The sequence below is a fragment of the Engystomops pustulosus genome, chromosome 1, assembly GCF_040894005.1.
Source record: "Engystomops pustulosus chromosome 1, aEngPut4.maternal, whole genome shotgun sequence".
NCBI classification, from domain to species: domain Eukaryota; kingdom Metazoa; phylum Chordata; class Amphibia; order Anura; family Leptodactylidae; genus Engystomops; species Engystomops pustulosus.
In genome coordinates this window covers 213,011,863-213,032,223 of record NC_092411.1, presented here as the reverse complement: position 1 = coordinate 213,032,223, position 20,361 = coordinate 213,011,863, and the positions used below count along the sequence as shown (strand labels likewise).

The 20,361-nt window shown below is 41.1% G+C and overlaps 1 protein-coding gene across 1 annotated transcript; it reads left to right on the top strand.

Moving 5' to 3' along the window:
- Positions 1 to 3,833: 3,833 nt before the first annotated feature.
- Positions 3,834 to 9,148, top strand: OSTC (oligosaccharyltransferase complex non-catalytic subunit). The gene is made up of 5 exons (XM_072119320.1): positions 3,834 to 3,988; positions 4,074 to 4,231; positions 5,064 to 5,157; positions 6,616 to 6,813; positions 8,914 to 9,148. Exons 2-5 carry the CDS (start codon positions 4,093 to 4,095, stop codon positions 8,930 to 8,932), a joined length of 450 nt encoding a protein of 149 aa, XP_071975421.1. The 5' UTR covers positions 3,834 to 3,988; positions 4,074 to 4,092; the 3' UTR covers positions 8,933 to 9,148.
- The last annotated feature ends 11,213 nt before the right edge of the window (positions 9,149 to 20,361 follow it).

Here is a 20,361-nt window from a genome sequence, read left to right as displayed (position 1 = left end):
TTTTGTTTTTGACATTCTTTTATTGCACTTCATGTAAGTGGTATGCTTTAGAATGAAACTGTTAGTACTTCGTTTGAAGAATGAAAGTTCCACTTGCAGAATTTTTACGCTAGAAAGTTATGTCCTTGGTTGCTGGCAACCCCCCGAAGCCCCCCCCCCCCCCCCCCAATTTTGTCACAGTGGCAGCCTTCTGTAATTGCTTTTGGCTTCAAATATTGCTTCTGAAAAACAATGTGGGAACGCATCCTTAGGCCCGTTTCACATTATTCCTTGAGGAGTGCCATGCCACGGAACAATCAGTATGTCGGGGATTGTAATTTGTGCATTATATTGATATACGATACACAGAGCTCTTCTACTCTTCAGGGATATAAGAACTTTGTGCATCATAAATCAATAGTTCAGCATAATGATCAATCCATGTCACTTCTGTGATCACAAAATAATGTGAAATGGGCCAAAGGCTAGATTTTCCAGTGATGCAACTGTCTTTATATCTCTGTTACACTCTGGGCCATACATGTACTATGCAGAGCTACTAAGGGTGTATGAAGAGGGCTCGCAAGATGGGTTTTGCTGTATATTAAAGCAAATGCCTATTGCTAATAGCCATGATTGGTACCAGCCAGCGGCAATAAAACGGCGCCACCTTCTTTGTTAGGATTGCCGCTCCCTGTGATGTCACAAGGGGGAGTGATGTATTGCAATGAATTCCATGTAAAAATGTCATATACCACAATACAGGAGTATTGCAGTATATGGTACAAACAATCAGAACATCTAGCGGTAAAAAAAACCCTTGATTATCTAAAAAATATTAAAAGAAAAAATTTTAAAAAGCCTAAAAATTCAAATCAACCCCCCTTTCCCTAGAACTGATCTGAAACTAAATAAACAGTAAAAATCACAAACATGTTGTGTATCCCAAAGAACACGATATAAAATTTAAAAAACTGTTATTCCCAGCGGTGAAACCCATAACTGAAAATAGCACCCACATGTCCGAAATACTACTTTTACACCATTTTACATCACATTAAATGTACTCAGGATAACAAAATAACACATTCTCTGTTATTAACAAAAATACAGCATTTCACAGATATAATTCCAACCTGTCTCTATCAGTCCTGGTGTATATAATTTCAGTTACCCCCAGACACGACCCTGTAACTTTTGCTTTAGGGTCTGGGGCCGCCATCTTGGATTTCTGTGTGGCGCCGTGCGGCTGAGATACTGTCTCTCTGCTCTGAGCCTGTAGCCACGCCCCCTGCAGTCTAGAATGGAGCTCACAGACACTCACTGACATCCTGCCAGCAAACACATTGTGAAAAAAGAGAAGCTACAAACTACTAGCAGACAAGTGATCCAGGGGAAGGGGAAGGCAGGCACATATCTGTGAGAACAGATATGTAGCAGAGGTGATAAAGCATTTTTGTACATAATTTGTTGCTCTTGTACAATATCGCACAATACTCTCCAGCCTTTACGATGCAGGTAACTATTAGTGTGCATAGCTCCCAACCTTCCAGGATTTGGCAGGACAGTCCCAGTATTTCACTGCTGCCCTGGGTAGTTGGAAGATTGGCCCTCCTGGCCCCATACACTACTGCTGCAAAGCAGCCGAGGAATCGGGACCAGGAGGAGATAGGCTCAGCTTCCTGCTACCTACATACATGTCTGCTTCCCTTTAGCCAACGTGTGGAGGTAGCACCTTCCCTATGCTGGCCTCCTCCAAGTCCGCACAGAGCGGGATGAAAAGGAGGCAGTACTGCTGGTAGAGGCTACTATATGAGGGGAATGGAGTACAGGAGGTAACAGTATGAGGGGAATGAAAGGACACAATATGAGAGGGATAGACAACAGGAAGCCACAGTATGAGGGTGGTGGAGAACAGGAAGTCACAATATGAAGGGGATGGAACAGTAGGCCACAATGTGAGGGAGATGGGGGACAAAGTCCACAATATGAGGGTGGTGGAGGAAAGAAGGCCACAATGTGAGGGGAATGGTGAAAAGGGGGCCACAATTTGTAGGGGATGGAGAACAGGGGGCCACAACATGAGTATTAGATGGGTCTTTAGGGGGGTTGACCACAAGACGCAATGTGAGGAGCCATTAAGGTTAATAGTGTACTATGCTTGGGGGTGGGGCAATAGTCAAGGTAATTGGCATGCTCTATGGCACAAAGGGTGCAGGCATATGATAAAACTCCCCCGGCGGATACGTCATGATCTCATGATGTATCCACTGGCTAGTGGACAAAACAACACCAGGTAAATGCAAAAAAAAATCTGCCAACATTCAGCGGTGAATGTTAGTAGATTTTCAAAAAATGCACAAGCATGGGGTAGGAACGCCCAGGCCTGCCCACTCTTATGGCGGATGTGACCTTCATGCCCCCTCCTCGCACACATGGCAGAGAACTGGCATCGAAGCACTGATAAATTTCACCTAATATATTTTTTTTCACAGCATACTACGCATGCAACCCCCTTTTTTTTTTTCTTTCTCTCCACTAAAAGTTGGAAGGTATGGATGTGTAGGGAGGTAGTTGTACCACGCAGACAACACTCTGGAGTTTCTATAGCGGTAACTATCACAGTGTAGGGAGGCAGTAGCACCACAAACAAATATCACTATGTAGCCACTATAGCAATATAACCTCCAACTCCTTAATTTCCCAAACTTTGACTCCGACTACATATCCTCCAAAATGGCCATGACTCCAACTGCACAGTCCAATTTTCCTAGTCACTCGAACAGTGTTTCAGATAGATGCAGGAATTCCTTACTAGTGCCTTATTCCCTCTGATCTGTAGCGGAGGAGCTTCACTCACTTCACTGAGCATGTACATAAAGTGTAGCCACATTCACCTTAACTAAAAGGGGGATCAGGGGTGCACAAGCCGCACCAACAGGCCCAAGCGACCTGTCAGCCCATGAGTTGCGAGCAGGAGGCCGGTTAGCGGTGAGTGAAGCTGCAAAGTTCTCACTGCTCCTGGGTCCTTTCCTGTCGCTCCACTCCATGTGCTGACCCTAGTTGTAAGCATCAAGGTCAGTTGTACCGTACTGCTTCAGGTCCAGATTGATGCCACTGCATACATCCAGCATGGAACACAGAGCAGAGGGGCACATGGAATGAGAGAAACTGCACTGCAATAAATGGAGAAGAAGAGCCAGGAAAGGAGGGTCCTCAGTATTCTTAGTTTTATACTCTTGGGGTCTCCAGTATCAGTATTTGTCTGCTCTGGGGGTCTCCAGTAGTAGTGGTTGTATGCTCTAGGGGTCTCCAGTACTATTATTATCTGCTCTGAATGCAGTATTTGGTTGCTGGGGTGGCATTTTGTGATGCACTGTAGTTGTTGGTGCATCTAGGGTGCTGGTTACTAACGCAGTTGAGCAGTGTGACAGTATGGCCCATGGACCAAAAGTTGTTGCCCATGGCCTAAATCCTTAGATAGAACAGACATTTAAAAGGAATTTATTAATAAAACCCTGTAGCCTCTACGGCAGTAACCATCACAGTGTAGGTAGGTAGCCCCAGACATAACCCTGTAACCTATATGGTGCGGGAAGCAGTACCACACATATCCCTGCAGCCTGTATGGTTCGGTACCTATCACTATATTGGGAGGCAGTACAACACATATCTCTGCAGCCTTCATGTCAGTAGCACGGAGCACCCAGGACCCTGAATGTCAGTAGCACGGAGCACCCAACACCTTGCATGTCAGTAGCACGGAGCACCCAACACCTTGCATGTCAGTAGCACGGAGCACCCAGGACCCTGAATGTCAGTAGCAGTGCGCACACCCTGCGGCCGCTATGGAGCACTGTGTGTACAAGGCTTCCGCCTCCCCTCCAGCTGCGGTGACTGCTTCCTTCCTCCTGTACTCCCGCCCCTCTCCGGCTGCGGCGCCACGTCAGGCCTGTGCAGTTCCGGGGCCATCACTGCTGCACTCCCCTTTACCTGGAGGTTGCTGGCGGTAAGTGGCTGTAGGAAGGTAATTGCCCGGTGCTGTGCGCAGTGTATCCTTGTATTGTCCGTTGCTGAATGTGTATATCTCATAGGGAGCTGTAAGGCGGCAGAATGGAGAGTCTGTACCGGGTCCCTTTCACTGTCCTGGAATGCCCCAACCTAAAGCTGAAGAAGCCCTCCTGGCTGCACATGCCCTCTGCCATGACGGTGTATGCCATAGTGGTGGTCTCCTACTTCCTCATCACTGGAGGTGAGTGCCAGCATAATGCCAGTCTATGGATGCAGATCTGTCATTGAATCAGATATGCACAGCCAATCCTTTTTGTACTGATGATATAACTGATCTCAGAGTTTTTTGACAACACTACAACCACCCTAATAAATAACTAGCACCTATCCATGTCAGATTTGGGAGAATACAATAAAGACCCCTCCCCCGTCTACTGCTTAAGGCTCATTCACATGATAATGGTCGCTGCTCTTTGCATCACAGACTATGCTGTGGCAAGAATTCACAGACATAGTGCTGGGACATGAGTGATCATATTGATATATGATGCAAGGAGTCCCTGCTTCACCACTAAACAGCAGCACAGTAGTGTAATTGTAACTCTCTGTGTGCCTCTATTTTGGGGGGAAGCAGGGGCTCTTTGCATCATATATCACTATGATGCTCTGCTTTCTGTTCTCAGCACGGTGGTTAATCTGTTCACGGCAGGTCCATATTAAGTTTTTAAACATAATTATTGAGGGAAACTCCTTTTAGGCCCCTTTCACAAGTGCTTTCCCAAACCGTAACTCTGGTGAGAACAGATCCGGATGCAGAAGGGAGAAGAAGTGAGCCTTCCTTGCCCCTCTACATAGAAAGCCAAGCAGCCGCCGGGTCGGTCGTGGTGCAGTGAGGGACTGTGTGCTCACTGCACCATGACTATGTGTCGTAGACCTCTATGTGGGCCATCATCAGGCCACACACTTTGCAGCCAGATGACAGGCCCGTAAAGGTTGTCTACCTCAGGCCTAAGATTAATTGTATATTTTATTTTTATTTGTTTGATTCGGTGAACCTTTTCCCTTCGTTCTAGGGATAATTTATGATGTGATTGTGGAACCACCCAGCGTTGGCTCAATGACAGATGAGCATGGTCACCAGCGACCAGTGGCTTTTCTGGCCTACAGGTGAGATGGCATAATTGGTATCTTTGAGATTTGTATATTATTAAACGTTCTTCTATCCACTCTTTACCAGTTAAGCCCCATGCACTCTGCCATTGTGGCCATATATATATATATATATATATATATATATATATATGTCCTCATAGAGAGCAATAGGCGTGGTACCGTGCTCTGGCCTGCTCTATCTTTGGCCGTAAGAACGGCCATGCGGCACTATTTTCTATGGAAGAACCCACCCACTTCCTCTTCAGCCTGCCTTATGCCCACCAGGCTATGGCCAGGCGGGCATACGTGTGTGCATGGAGCCTTAGTCTCAATCATGCTTACTTCTGTCTGTGCTTTGTGGCACAACGCAGTTCAGGAGATCAGAATAATTACTTTCTTCTCTTTGCCAAAATTAGGACGGTAAACTACGTCTTAGTTCAGACTTTCAATTCCATTCTCCTTCCTTTTGAATCTTCCATCCTCTTAAAACAGAGAGTGTAACTAAAACGCCTGATGCAGGTTTGAAATGGGCTTAACATAGTAAAGCTGTACATATTACATGTGAATTTGGGGTCTGTTGTGTATAGCTCAATTAAAAGTGTACACGGTAAATTGTGTTTTGTAAAGATAAGTGGCTCCTGCTTGGATCATAGAAATGGCGAGTAGAAATAGCTTCGTTAGGAGATCAGGTTACATGTTAACCCTAGATGTCTATGGATTGGGCGGTGGAAGTAGTGTCAGTATAACTGCTGAAGGCTTTAGCAAGAAAGTAAATGTTCTTACTGCATCTTCAGGCTGTGTTTACACTTTGTGGTTGGCTAGCACTTAAAAATCATATTTGTTATCTGTAGCCTTCTTTCTTCTAAAACCTTCTTTTAAAATTATTCTACTGCACTTTAAGTGCTCTGGGGGGGGGGAATTACCAGAGCCCCTCCATGCTGCAGATTCATAGGCTATTACAGTGTGCATCAAGATTACATCAGACAGAGAGGAGAGCGTAGTTCTGAGGGAGCAGAGGGAAGGGTGAAACAGTTTAACAGACTGTGAAGCGACATCACGGACGGGATCTAGTAACACCCCAGGCTCAGCAGCATCATTTTTAAAGTTGTGTGTTGGAATGAAGGAGGTCATAAATAACAAATATAATAATATTACCACAGTCACAGTGCCTGGATCTATAAATAAGTGCCCCAGGTTTATCATGATGGATTTATAAATTTAAGTAAAATAAGCAAAGTTGGAGTTTTCAGACTGGGAAGTTTCATTCTATGCCTGATTCCAGATCATTCACCTTTAATCCACTTATGATAAATCTGCTCATATAGTATTACTTATTGCCAGTATTATTTATTTCTTATATATTTATATATATTTATCTATATTTTTACCACCTAGTTATGATACTTTGTAATAAAGAAACTCTGATAAAGTGCTAGATAATTAAGAGTTTTTGTCTTTTTTTTCTATCTATAGGGTTAATGGACAGTATATAATGGAAGGCCTGGCTTCAAGCTTCCTTTTTACAATGGGAGGTTTAGGCTTTATAATCCTTGATAGGTCTAATGCACCAAATATTCCCAAACTGAACAGATTCCTGCTGCTTTTTATTGGATTTGTCTGTGTTCTCTTGAGCTTCTTCATGGCCAGAGTCTTCATGAGGATGAAATTGCCGTAAGTATTGTTTTCATCTCCAGATTAGTTGCAATTTAAAGGTGTTCTTCTAGCTTAGGTTTCATTCACTTAACTCGATCCCGACAGCCCACTGATGAAAGACGTCGGCGGGCACAGGTCTCGAGTCTTCAGTGACGTCTTTCTATACTAAGGGTGGGAGCAGGACCGGGTCTGCAGCTGTCAGATACACAAAGATAGAAGCGGTTTCTTAAAACTTCTGCCTTCTCCTGTCTTCATTGCATAACACTTTACAGATAATACAGGAGTCATCGCTGCTTCCGGCTCTGTAGACGGTCACACTATCTGCAGGGGTTAATCAGAGCTGCTGGGTAAGATCAGCCCCAGTACAGCTCTGATCAGATATCCGCCTCCATGAGGGATAGTTATAGATGCCGGTGGACTTACCGGTATCTCAAAACTTGAATGTGAAAAGAATAAAACATTGTGAAAATGTCCCCCAGGGGCTTTTATGACTTCATCGGGGAAATATGAAATAAAAACACAAACACACAATATTATTAAATATTTAGAAATTAACATTAATATTTCCCAGCAAAACCGAGACTATACATATTATATATGAAAATGACTGTCACACAAGAGAATTAATTTGTAATGGTCATTTTGAGTTAATTTAAAAACTGAAAAAATATATTCTATCCATTGCAAAAAAAAAAAATATCTTCAGTTTTTGTGACCAACATTATCTTTTTTTCGTTTTTTGTCGGGGGGGGGGGGGTTGTCTTCTTTTAAATTAACTATACTTACCGTATATATTTGAGTATAAGCTGAGGTACCTAATTTTAACACAAAACCGGGATAACCTAGTACAGTGATGGCAAACCTTTTAGGGAGTGAGTGCCGAAAATACAAGAAAAAGCCACATATTTTTCACTAAGTGCCGAATGCCAATTTAAATTAACAGGTTTCAAACTTATTGGCATCCATTACAGTAGAAAGAAGGAGAAATTCAGATTATTATTGTAGTTTCCCTCAAAGGTCCCCTGAACAGGATGAATCACAGGTCTGGAGACCTCCTCCTGCACTTCAAGTCACTTTAAAACAGCGCTGAACGTGGCACGTCTTGGGATTCCTTTGACAGCAAGAGTAGGTCTTGAGTCATGAATGGTGATCTTTGTGCTGGGTGATGGCCTGGGTGCCCACAGAGAGGACTCTGAGTGCCACCCCTGGCACCCGTGCCATAGGTTCACCACCACTGACCTAGTATATAGCCGGTAGCAGGTCCTCTTCTGCCTTCCAAATCTCCTTCCCGGTTCCCTGCGCACTGCTGTCGCACATAGCATGACATCAGCCGCTTGCTGACATCATAGTGTGTGCCGATGGCAGAGGACCTGCGGGGAGCGTGGGAAATGTGAGGTTTGTTTTTGTTCATTGACTACAGTATAAGCCTAGTTAGGGTCTTTCAGCACATTTTACTTATACTCGAGTGTATACGGTAGGTGTCGTGAAAAATAGTGCTGCAAAAATTTTTAAGATATTGCACAAAGAAAGAAGCTATAAAAGTTGCGTTATTAGCTTGCAATTCATATGGGATTTTCTGACCAAAAAAATTGATTATCTTTCCTAAGGAAAGTACATCAATATCAGGGTCAGACACCCAGCATTCCCACAGATCAGTTGTTCACAGAGAATGAAATATGCTCTTTAACGTATGCCTGTTAAATGACATATACAAATGACATATACAATCAGGTGAAAAAAAGGGGGTTAAAAAAGTGTACAGAAAAAACGCATGTAGATATGCATCAAAAACCACTACACGTAACACAAATCCATTTATTATGAGAACAAGAGAATGGGGATCATGTTCTCATGGGCATAGACAATATATGGGAGTTCAGATTATAGCCAAGTGCTATGCTCAGCAGCTTCCATCACTCCCAGCCGGACCCTCACCGATCAGTTTATTCCCTATTCTAATTTAACAGCACTCCTTTAATACCAGGGAAGTCTATGTAGGTTATTATAGTTAAATATGATTGATAACTGAAGAATTTTTCTTTTGAACGTTGCAATATGATCCATTACTTATTTGTTGCTTATTTGAATATTGATATGATTTTTCTGTTTTATTTGCAGCGGATACCTTATGGGCTAAATAGTCCATATCTCCAGCACTTGCAATTTTGCAGTTTTTGAGCAGTAATAATGGGAGACATACAGCATCCACACTGTAAAGCTACATAGAAATTGAAGAACAACTAAGAAGGAATTTTCTTAAGAACGTAGTTTGCCAATAACAAAATATTTTTGTATATGGTTTTTCACATCTTGTGTTGTCTTTTGGTTCAAAATTAAACTTTTTTGTTTACAATTGTGTTGAAATTTATTTATTTTGTATTTCTGGTCACGTTGCCCTATGATGTAAAATTTGTGACCACATCATGCTTTTTAATTGCTATTTTTAAATTAAGATTTTATCTTAAAAATGTGCTTTATTAATGGGATTCTACCATCTATCTGCACTATATTTAGTCACTAATACCATGTGTCAATCTTATGAATGCTCCACTCCTGCTGTGGCATCATTGTTTTTATACAATGGCAGGAGGCAAGGAAAGTTGGGGAATAGAGGTGACGTTGCAGAGCAGTGCTGAGGGATCTAACTTGACGTCCCAGTTGCTTGAACAACCTATTCTACCTCAGACTTATTTTTTTTTCTTTTTAATTACCCTGGATACTCAATATGAACATTCAATGAGGGGAAGGTGTAGACAGAGATGCATTATAGTCGGATCTCCTGCTCTGGGTCCCCTGATTTTTTCCTCTTCAGCGGACCCTGGAAGGAAGCTATAATCCAAATTTCTCCATCTTCTTTCTATTGTATTGGTGTCCTCAGGAAGCCAATACGATTGAAACTTGTGATACCGCTGGGATCAATAGGTTACTACTTAAATTGTAATGTTGGCACTTTGCAACATAAAAGTAGGTTCTGGTTGCAGGTTGGGCACTCTGTCTCTAAAAGGTTCTCCATCACTGTTCTACACCTTTCACAAATCCCCGACTACATATGTCATGTGAGGTTCTTAGCACACAGTTATATAAATTGTGCGAGCCCATCTGCCACGTCAAGGCGACCTCATTCAGATGGGTCCCTACACGAAGACTTTAGACTCAGTTCACACTTGTGTCGAAGCTTTCTGTTACATTCTCTGAAACAAAATACTGAAGGTTATGGGAAGTTTACCATCCACTTATCTTCCATTCTCCGTCAAAGGACAGATTACCTTCTTTTATTAATAGTGCAAAAAAGACAGCAACTGCTGGTAAGGATAGACAGAATCTGCCAAACACCAGTGTGAACACAACCTTCCTTGTATAATAAATGCTGCTCCCCTTCTAAAGACAAGACTCCAGAGATCAACATCTAATACACTTCACAGAACCTCCTGCTAATAAATAAAGTGTTAGTGTAGGGACCCATCGTAATAAGGCCACAAAGTGGTTGATAGGATCATAATTTTCATTTAAACTTTCTGCTATAACACCATATTAGGAGACAAACACAAACATATAAATAAATATATAAAGTATCCAGCAGGACCAGTAGCCATAGCGGGTACACACCATGGACTTTGATGAATCCATCAATTACTAGAAAATCAAAAAATGGCAGCACACCGGTAATTCAAGAAAAATTGTGAGGACACTTTATGCACCCAGACTGTAAAAAGGCAATGTTTTGGTTCCTATTCAGGTTACTCTGGGTGAATAAAATACCCTTACATTTTTTATTGAATCATTGGTGTGCTGACATTTTTTGATTCTGTATACAAATATACATTTTCCTTTCACCTCACGATGGTACCAACCCACATTATTTTCACTCCGGTACATTTTTTTAATAACATCTAATGAAAGAAATCTATATGTATGGCAGATGAATTAAATTAATTATCAATGTCCAGACAAGAAGTCCCTCCCCCTTGTTCCTCTTGGGATGCTTGGAATCCTCCTCCACAGTTCATTATCCTCCTTTGTGTATCCTGTGTGGTGAGTTCCTCTTGAATGACAGGCTCGAGCTGTTCAGGAGGGTTCCAGTTCTCTTCAGCGACCTCTTCCAGTTCCCTTCAGTGACCTCTCTGTGGGCATGGAGCTTTTCCGCTTCATCTCCCTTCACTTCTGGCCAATTACTAATGCCGGGAATCCTGCTCCAGCAGTCCATTAAGGGGGAGCAGGTCTCAGGGTCCATCCTCCTTCCTATATCCAATGTTGTAAATCCCATCTAGAGGGCTTCCCAAGCTAAGACACCATCCAGAAAATGTGGGATTTGCAAATAGTTGCTATCTTATTCATGCAAGGACACTCAATGCATTCAAAGCATAGTGGTGGAAGAGGTAAAGATAGGATGAAGTGATTAGACCCAGCATAGAAGCCACCTCTACAGCTTATTCCATGGGACTGTGGTTAGAACAGCTGGAACATAAAAGCAGCAGATGCCTTGGCAGATCTCATAAAGCTTTCTGCAAGAGCACTATCCAATACAACCAGAAGATGTACATGGATGAGGACCTGGCCAAGCACCATGGAATCCAAAAATAAATTAACATTTTCATTAACAGAGCATTGGCCTATAAACAGTGCTCCCAATGACTCCAGCATTTCAGTAGGGGGCATACTGGAATAGTTGATTCAAACTTGGAAGAAAATCGCAGCATTATCAATGATATTGAATCTGATGGCTCACAGTTACCACCTGTACCACACTCTATGACTGCTTAAATACTGCATTGTCCAGTTGCCCCCAGAGGAACAAAAGATTTTGGAAGCAGAGATTTTAAGTTCACAGTGCTACCTCTAAAAATGGAGTAACAATAGTGGATATACTATGCAACTGGGTCCATATATGCTTAAACACTAATTACAAAAAAGGTCCACAAGGACCACACTAAAACCCATTGGTCTAAAACTTAACCTTTACTTATATCAACTGGTAAAATTAAAATATCATTTCCCTATTATGAACACCAAATTAAAAATCTACAAATCCATGGTGTTGGCTACACGTACAACCGGGTAGTGCCATAAGGGGTCACCAATGATTCATTTATGAATCAATCAACCAATTTATTGGATATATAGCACTGTAACATTGTTTTATGGCCACATGCACCTACACGGCCTCATGCTAGCAACCATAAATGGTGGCCGTAAGCTAGCTGCAAAAGTGCTAGCTTACGCACAAAAAGATATAGAGAAGGTCCTAATGCTGTCCATTGTAGTGCGGCCACTCTGCTTCCTATGGAGATGGGAGAGGTGAGGAGCACTCAACCCGCATCTCCACCTAGCCAAAAACGAACCATTTGTGGCCCATTATTGTACACATTTGTGTGCATGTGGACAAAAGGAATTCAAGTTGTTCCGTATCTGTAAGTTTTTTTGTTAGCAGCTCAGATACTGTCCATATTATTGGAAAATGTGGAGTTTATCCAGTGGAGAGCCCACTGCCAATCGACCTGGGCTCAAGGATCCTGGGAAGAGATCTGCATCTTCCAATGTAAGAGAACTTGCATCTCAGAACAAATCTTCAGTTGGACAGAAAGGAACATCTTATCCAAATCGGCAGTACATTTCAGAGGCAAACTAAAACACCAAGTTGATTTCCTCAACAGAGTGCAATTGGTCGATACATGCAGATATATACATGCATACATATATATATATATATGTCCATAGTAGCAAAGAACCAGTAGCTACAGTGTGAGTGAAGGCTTCAAGGCTTGAAAAAAAGGCTCCAGCCACTTATAGCCACTTATAGCTTAAATGCTGCTGTGGACATATGATGAATAAAGCACCCTAATGCGTGTGTATATACATATATATACAAAAATGCTAATACGGCAGCACTCCAAATAGTGAAAACAAAGGTGGTGCTTATTTCACCTCTTGCAACATTTCAGCTGTGTCCCAGCCGTTGTCAAGCAGTGTGTCATAATACATAGAAGTATTTATAGTAATTTATAATATTTATAACGCTGTATCGTTATTTTTTATATCTTTTGGACTCTGGCTGGTGAGAGTGCAGGATAGCACCCATAACTTTTTCTCTGTATGTATAGACAAAGTAGTAACCATTAGTATATAAATACATATATACATACATGTATAGATAAAGTAGTAACCATCAGTATATAAATACATATATAGATGTATAGACAAGATAGTAACCATCAATACACACATACATATATACATCTATAGACAAGTTACTAACTGTTGATGTATGCATTTATAGACAAGTTAGTAACCATCAATATATACATACATATATACACTCACCGGCCACTTTATTAGGTACATTTGTCCAACTGCTCATTAACAAAGACAATCTCCTGCAGTTCAAACCGAGCATCAGTATGGGGAAGAAAGGTGATTTGAGTGCCTTTGAACGTGGCATGGTTGTTGGTGCCAGAAGGGCTGGTCTGAGTATTTCAGAAGCTGCTGATCTACTGGGATTTTCACACACAACCATCTCTAGGGTTTACAGAGAATGGTCCGAAAAAGAAAAAACATCCAGTGAGTGGCAGTTCTGTGGGCGGAAATGCCTTGTTGATGCCAGAGGTCAGAGGAGAATGGGCAGACTGGTTCGTGCTGATAGAAAGGCAACAGTGACTCAAATCGCCACCCGTTACAACCAAGGTAGGCAGAAGAGCTTCTCTGAACACACAGTACGTCGAACTTTGAGGCAGATGGGCTACAGCAGCAGAAGACCACACCGGGTGCCACTCCTTTCAGCTAAGAACAGGAAATTGAGGCTACAATTTGCACAAGCTCATCGAAATTGGACAGTAGAAGATTGGAAAAACGTTGCCTGGTATGATGAGTCTCGATTTCTGCTGCGACATTCGGATGGTAGGGTCAGAATTTGGCGTCAACAACATGAAAGCATGGATCCATCCTGCCTTGTATCAACGGTTCAGGCTGGTGGTGGTGGTGTCATGGTGTGGGGAATATTTTCTTGGCACTCTCTGGGCCCCTTGATACCAATTGAGCATCGTTGCAACGCCACAGCGTACCTGAGTATTGTTACTGACCATGTCCATCCCTTTATGACCACAATGTACCCAACATCTGATGGCTACTTTCAGCAGGATAATGCGCCATGTCATAAAGCTGGAATCATCTCAGACTGGTTTCTTGAACATGACAATGAGTTCACTGTACTCAAATGGCCTCCACAGTCACCAGATCTCAATCCAATAGAGCATCTTTGGGATGTGGTGGAACGGGAGATTCGCATCATGGATGTGCAGCCGACAAATCTACAGGAAACTGTGTGATGCCATCATGTCAATATGGACCAAAATCTCTGAGGAATGCTTCCAGCACCTTGTTGTATCTATGCCACGAAGATTTGAGGCAGTTCTGAAGGCAAAAGGGGCCCAACCCGTTACTAGCATGGTGTACCGAATAAAGTGGCCGGTGAGTGTACATGTATAGACAAGATAGTAACTGTTGATATATACATACATATATACATGTACAGACAACACATATACACATGTATAGACAAGTAACTGTTGATATATACATACATATATAGATGTAAAGACATGTAAGTAACTGTTGATATATACATACATATATACATGTATAGACAAGTAACTGTTGATATATACATACATATATACATGTATAGACATGTAAGTAACTGTTGATATATACATACATATATACATGTATAGACAAGTAACTGTTGATATATACATACATATATACATGTATAGACAAGTAACTGTTGATATATACATACATATATACATGTATAGACATGTAAGTAACTGTTGATATATACATACATGAGGTAACACCAGAGTTTATGATGGGAATGACAGTTTCTGACAGTTACTAGTGGATATACACATCTTCTGTATAGAAGGAAGCTACATATTCACAGTTGTTAACTCTCGAGGGTCTGAGGGACCAGACCCTGACCTTGTGAGATAATGTAAGGATTCTTTTACTATCTGACTGCAGTACAATACTCAGATATTGTATATAACAGCCATTCCTCATACACTACTTGGTGTAGTATATAGTCATACACTACACTATGACTATAGTGTGATAAAGAGGCAGGACAGATGTCCAGAGACCTTCATGGTGAAAATAGCGATGTCTTCCGTATTTACCACACATGCCACCACGATGTGAGCAGAGCCGACCACGTGGACGTCCTTCTACTCTGTCCGTTAGTAGTAACTGACAGCAGCAGCTGATGGTTTGTGTTCAAAACCTAATCCAGCTATCTTATTGGCTGATGGTGGATGCTGTTACCATGGTGATATATGCAGCGGAGAAATTAACTCTTTATTGATCAGTTCTAAAAGGGCCTTAATAGCCAGATTACTACTGACTACATACATTTCCATATTGTGTATGTTAAACTTCATAATAAATATTAAATAAATTATTAATGCGTGTTCTATACAGTTCTTGTACGATAATTTGCAAAGTATGTATAGGACTGGGTGAAGAGGATAGCATTGCTGCAGGCTATGTTATACTTGTCTTTTTGCATATCAATTCAGAATTTTACTTTTGTACTTTCTTTTTACTAATGTTCTTTTGTATCTTTTATAACTTATTATTAAACACTTCTATCATGAGAACCATATCCTAGGCCATATAATTTAAAGAAACATCAAGCTGAGAAAGGCAGGGTCCACAGTTTATCCTTTGACCATGATTGTGCGTCGGTAGGTCTAAATAGCTGAATGGAGGAGGAGATGAATTTAAAGCAAAATAGTGTTTGGGGTTACCTCCACTCAAATGGTTTTTCTGTCCCTAAAACTATTAGCGTACCTGCACACATTGGGGGCAATTTTTCTTATTTCCCCCTTCTCTGGGCTCTTTTTGCACCTGTTGTTAGTCTACTTTTTGCACCTCATTTGTCTTTGTCGTTTTGGCTCTTTGTCAAATGCTAGTTTTTTAGGGCTTGGGCAATATTTTAAAACGGCACAATTTGTTGTGCAAATCAAACCATTCATACCATATCATATCCTTTCCTAAGCATGGTGAGGACTGGCGTGTTATGGCACAAAAACACCCCAAATTGACGTGTAACATTCCAAAAAACGCAAAATAGGCGCAAAACAGCCATTACACAGCAGAAAGGTGCAAAACAAGGAAGAAAAATGATACATGACCCCCATTGTGCATTACCTGTGTATTTTAAGCACAGCTTTTGTGTTGTAAATCGACAGCATAACATAGTAGCAATGTAGTATATGAGATTTATGACATTCATAATGAGATCACACATTGCTGAAAGAAAACTGATTTACCATCTGCAGCAATTAAATCACTTATGGTTGCGGATGGTGGTGCAGAAATCAGCCCCTGCAGTGCACATTTGTTGGTAAAATCGTTGCAGGAAATGCATATGAAAAAAATGTAAAGGATTTACATTTACACAGTGACCATCCCTAACCACTTTAATAAATTTACATAAACACAGTGACCACCCCCTAATCTCTGTAATGAATTTAAGTATACAGAGTGACCAGCCCGTAATCTCTATAATGAATTTACATATACAAAGTGACCACCCCCTAATCTCTATAATGAATTTAAATATACACAGTGACCAGCCTGTAATCTCTATAATGAATTTACATATACACAGTGACCACCCCCTAAGCTCTATAATGAATTTACATATCCACAGCAACCATCCCCTAATCTCTATTATGAATTAGCATGCATACAGTCACCTTTCTGTAGCATAATAAAACCACTTATCTAACTGGCGTACTGATGGCGTCCTCTTGCTGCCAACTCCTTCTGGATTCCTCCTGTACCGTACAACTATATATGTATATACAGCGCATACAATAAACATAATGTACACACAGCATATACAACATACCTATGTACCGGTATATACACAACATGTACACATATGTACATAACATACAGCACACACAACATACATATTGTGAGAGTAGAGTCAGTTGCCAGACAGAGAGTAATTAATTACAGAAATGAATCGGCTGATTACAAATCAGTCCTATCTATCAGTAATTCCCTCTTGAAGGATCCTAGTGAGGGAGGGGGAGAAGCCTGGTTGGTGAGCAGAGACAGGCTGCAGATGCTACATGCTGGATCTTCAGTCAGAGCTATAGCAGGAAGGGGCTCCTGGATATCGTTATTATAGGGGGTGTATATAGTTATTGTAGGGGGAGTATATAGTTATTATAAGGGGCTATATATAGCTATTACAGTCGGCTGTATATAGTTATAATATGAGGGTGTATATAGTTATTATAGGGGTGTATATAGCTATTATAGGGCGTGTATAGTTATTATAGGGAGCTTTAAATAGATAATACAGTGGGCTGTATATATTTATCGTAGGGGAATGTATATAGTTATTATAATGGGGCTCTATATAGTTATTGGAGTCTGTATATGGATATTTACCCCTTCCTGATGCACGCTATAATAGTAAGGCACGCATCGGCTGCAGGTGCTTGGATTTAGCTCATGGGCTGAGCCCTCTCCATAGCCGGTAAGTCTTTGCTGCATATTGCAAGTTTGGTGATCAACAATGCCTTTTCCAGCATGATGGAGCACCTTGCCATAAAGCAAAGGTGATAACTAAATGGCTCTGGGAACAAAACATAGAGATTTTGGGTCCATGGCCTGGAAACTCCCCAGATCTTAATCCCATTGAGAACTTGTGGTCAATCATCAAGAGACGGGTGGACAAACGAAAACCAACAAATTGTGACAAAATGCAAGCATTGATTGTGCAAGAATGGACTGCTATCAGTCAGGATTTGGTCCAGAAGTTGATTGAGAGCTGCCAGGCAGAATTGCAGAGGCCCTGAAGAAGAAGGGTAAACACTGCAAACATTGACTCGCTGCATTAACTCATTCTAACTGTCAATTAAAGCTTTTGTTACTCATAATATGATTGCACTTGTATTTCTGTATGTGATAAAACATCTGACAAACACACATAAAAACCAGAGGGCAAGAGATCATGTGAAAATATAATATTTGTGTCATTCTCAAAACTTATGGCCATGACTGTATACAATCCCTATACTATCCGAAAGATGAATACCAATAACAGTATACAGGACCACAGTATTATACTCAAACCATCATATCCAAATGCAATAAAATCTTTCAATCTTTATTTGGACACCACATGGCAATAAAAAAAAAAACAACATTAAAATCATCACATAAAATCCACAGAAACAAACAAACAGAAGCGGTGGTGGTCAATTCATAATAGATGTATCCGCCACAATGGACATAGAAGTAAGTCCAGGAAGGGAAGTATACAAATATCCAGACAGTATATTTGCCCATAAGGGCGTTATATACATCAAGTGCCTACCACAATAGATCAACTCCCAGACCACCACCACAGCACCCCAACGTACGTTTCGCCATCGCTAAGGGCGTGTCTGTACTTTCCCCTTATTGTATGTTCAGTGACTGCTTTGCAATGCTGTTTATGTGTAATATATATGTTTATTCCACTATAATCTACACATAAAACCTGTTCATCCCTGTCTAGGAAGCCTGGGAAATTCATTCAAATTCTCTTTTTATTGTCCATTTTTCTCCTTCTTTCTTTGTTTTGTTTTAATATGCCTCCACAAAGTTTTACGTTTTACATTTAATTTTTCCCCAAATTAAATCACACCCTTATGAGTCATTTCCATAAACATCTGCACCAGAGAGATTTATCACTTTTTAGTCATATATTTGAACCAGGGATATCAACACAGGCCCTGCTAAATGGTTTAAACAATTTGGCCACCAGGGAGCAGCATAGCACAGAAAATTTGTTATAATTTAGGCGCTGGCACAAGCCTGCAGGAATTGGGAAACATAACATTTTGTCCCTTTAGTCAAAGCATCAGGTGAGATTGTGCCATGACACCTTACACACTTATCACATGATGTAATCTTCGTGACTTTTTTTTTGAACAATGAGAAGGAAAAATAGAGATATTCACTGATTAAATATCTATTCCAAACTGCTTAAAACATCAGCATGCAGCCAGGGTGTGAGCATGGGGCAGACCGGTCAAGCATCAGCTGTTTTGCGTAGTAACAGCGCTTTCTCAAGCGTAAATGCCACAGTATCCGCACTTGTCCTGTATAGGAGGCATCGAACGCCGTAGCGTTCAGTCAGTCCTAACCACCAATCCCGTACAATCTAGTGAATACATCATACTTTCCACGGGGCGTGTTCAACGCGTGGTCACAAAGTTGGGAGGTTGTGTGGTTAGATCCGCCCCTCATGTCATCAAGAGTGACAAAGCACTTGAACAAGAGGATGGGTTCAATACAAGCTATAATAACTGAATTCATTTCCACCTCTCTACTGGGCATACACAAGTAGAAGTTGCTCAATGACCGACAAGCATTCATGTTTTGAGAATGAAAAATGCGAAAACTAACTTAAACTATAAGATTATGACAAGGTAGGGTTCTAAAGTCAATTCCAGGGGTAGGTATTGCAAGAAGTGAAAGAACTGATTTATAAAGAAGAAAAGAATACCATAACAGAAGGGGAATTGGAGGCACTTAGGTGGTTAGGAATAATAATACTTTAATAGTCAAACAGGTTGACAAGGGGGGGGGGGGTGTGGCAGTTGTTTTTAAGAATAAAAGACTTTTTAAAATATGCAAATGAGCCCCTCAGACTCATTTGCATAATTATAAAGACCTTTTTTGTAAAATCCAGCAAAAAAGAAGCTAAAAAAAGAGCAGATCCTGCATGAGGGGGCACACAAGAGCATGTTAATGTGCTTGGTTTACAATCCTTGATCCTGGTGGTAGATTTCCATTAACTTGGAGAATTTTGTGCGACAGGAGGGTATCCTCCTGGCCACCATAGACATGGAGAGCCTCTACACAAAGATTCCCCACATCTGTGGTGTAGAAGCCATCAGGAAGGCCCTGAGTAATACAGGTAAGGGATCAGAATTTATTGTGTTGGCATGCAAAGAGATGTCCTTTTAAATAATAAGTGAATGAGACTGCAATGGGAACACAAGCTGCATTTACATATGCACATATCTATTTGGCAGTCTTGGAGGACAAGTATGTTTTTTCCATAAATAAGATTTTTGCCAAGCACATCCAACTCTATCTTTGGTATGTGGATGACATATCCATGGTATGGTCTAGCTCTGAAGAACAGTTCTGTGACTTTGTTCACTATTTAAATCAGAATACCATGAATATGTCCTTCAAATTGAAGATAGATAAAACCATGTGTGAATTTTGGATGTCCTGATCATGATTGAGAATGGGTCTTTAACCACTTTGTGACTAAGGGGTTACAACTTATCTGCCCTGTGTCATTATTAGTGGCGGGTTAAGTGTCCCATGGGCCCTGGGTTATTCACACAACTAGGGCCCACCCAGCATCCAAACCAACATGTGCCCGGATTTTGGGACTCAAGTACTACTCTATATACTCTATATCTTGTACTGTTCACAAAAGTAATTGAATGATGAACTTCACACCAGCACTTATAACCCATCTAT

Bases quoted from the DNA above. Each gene is read 5' to 3' on its own strand.
- OSTC (XM_072119320.1), top strand. From the start codon at position 4,093: ATGGAGAGTCTGTACCGGGTCCCTTTCACTGTCCTGGAATGCCCCAAC. The intron at 4,232-5,063 runs GTGAGTGCCAGC...CCTTCGTTCTAG, and splicing joins CTACTTCCTCATCACTGGAG to GGATAATTTATGATGTGATT. The intron at 5,158-6,615 runs GTGAGATGGCAT...TTCTATCTATAG, and splicing joins GTGGCTTTTCTGGCCTACAG to GGTTAATGGACAGTATATAA.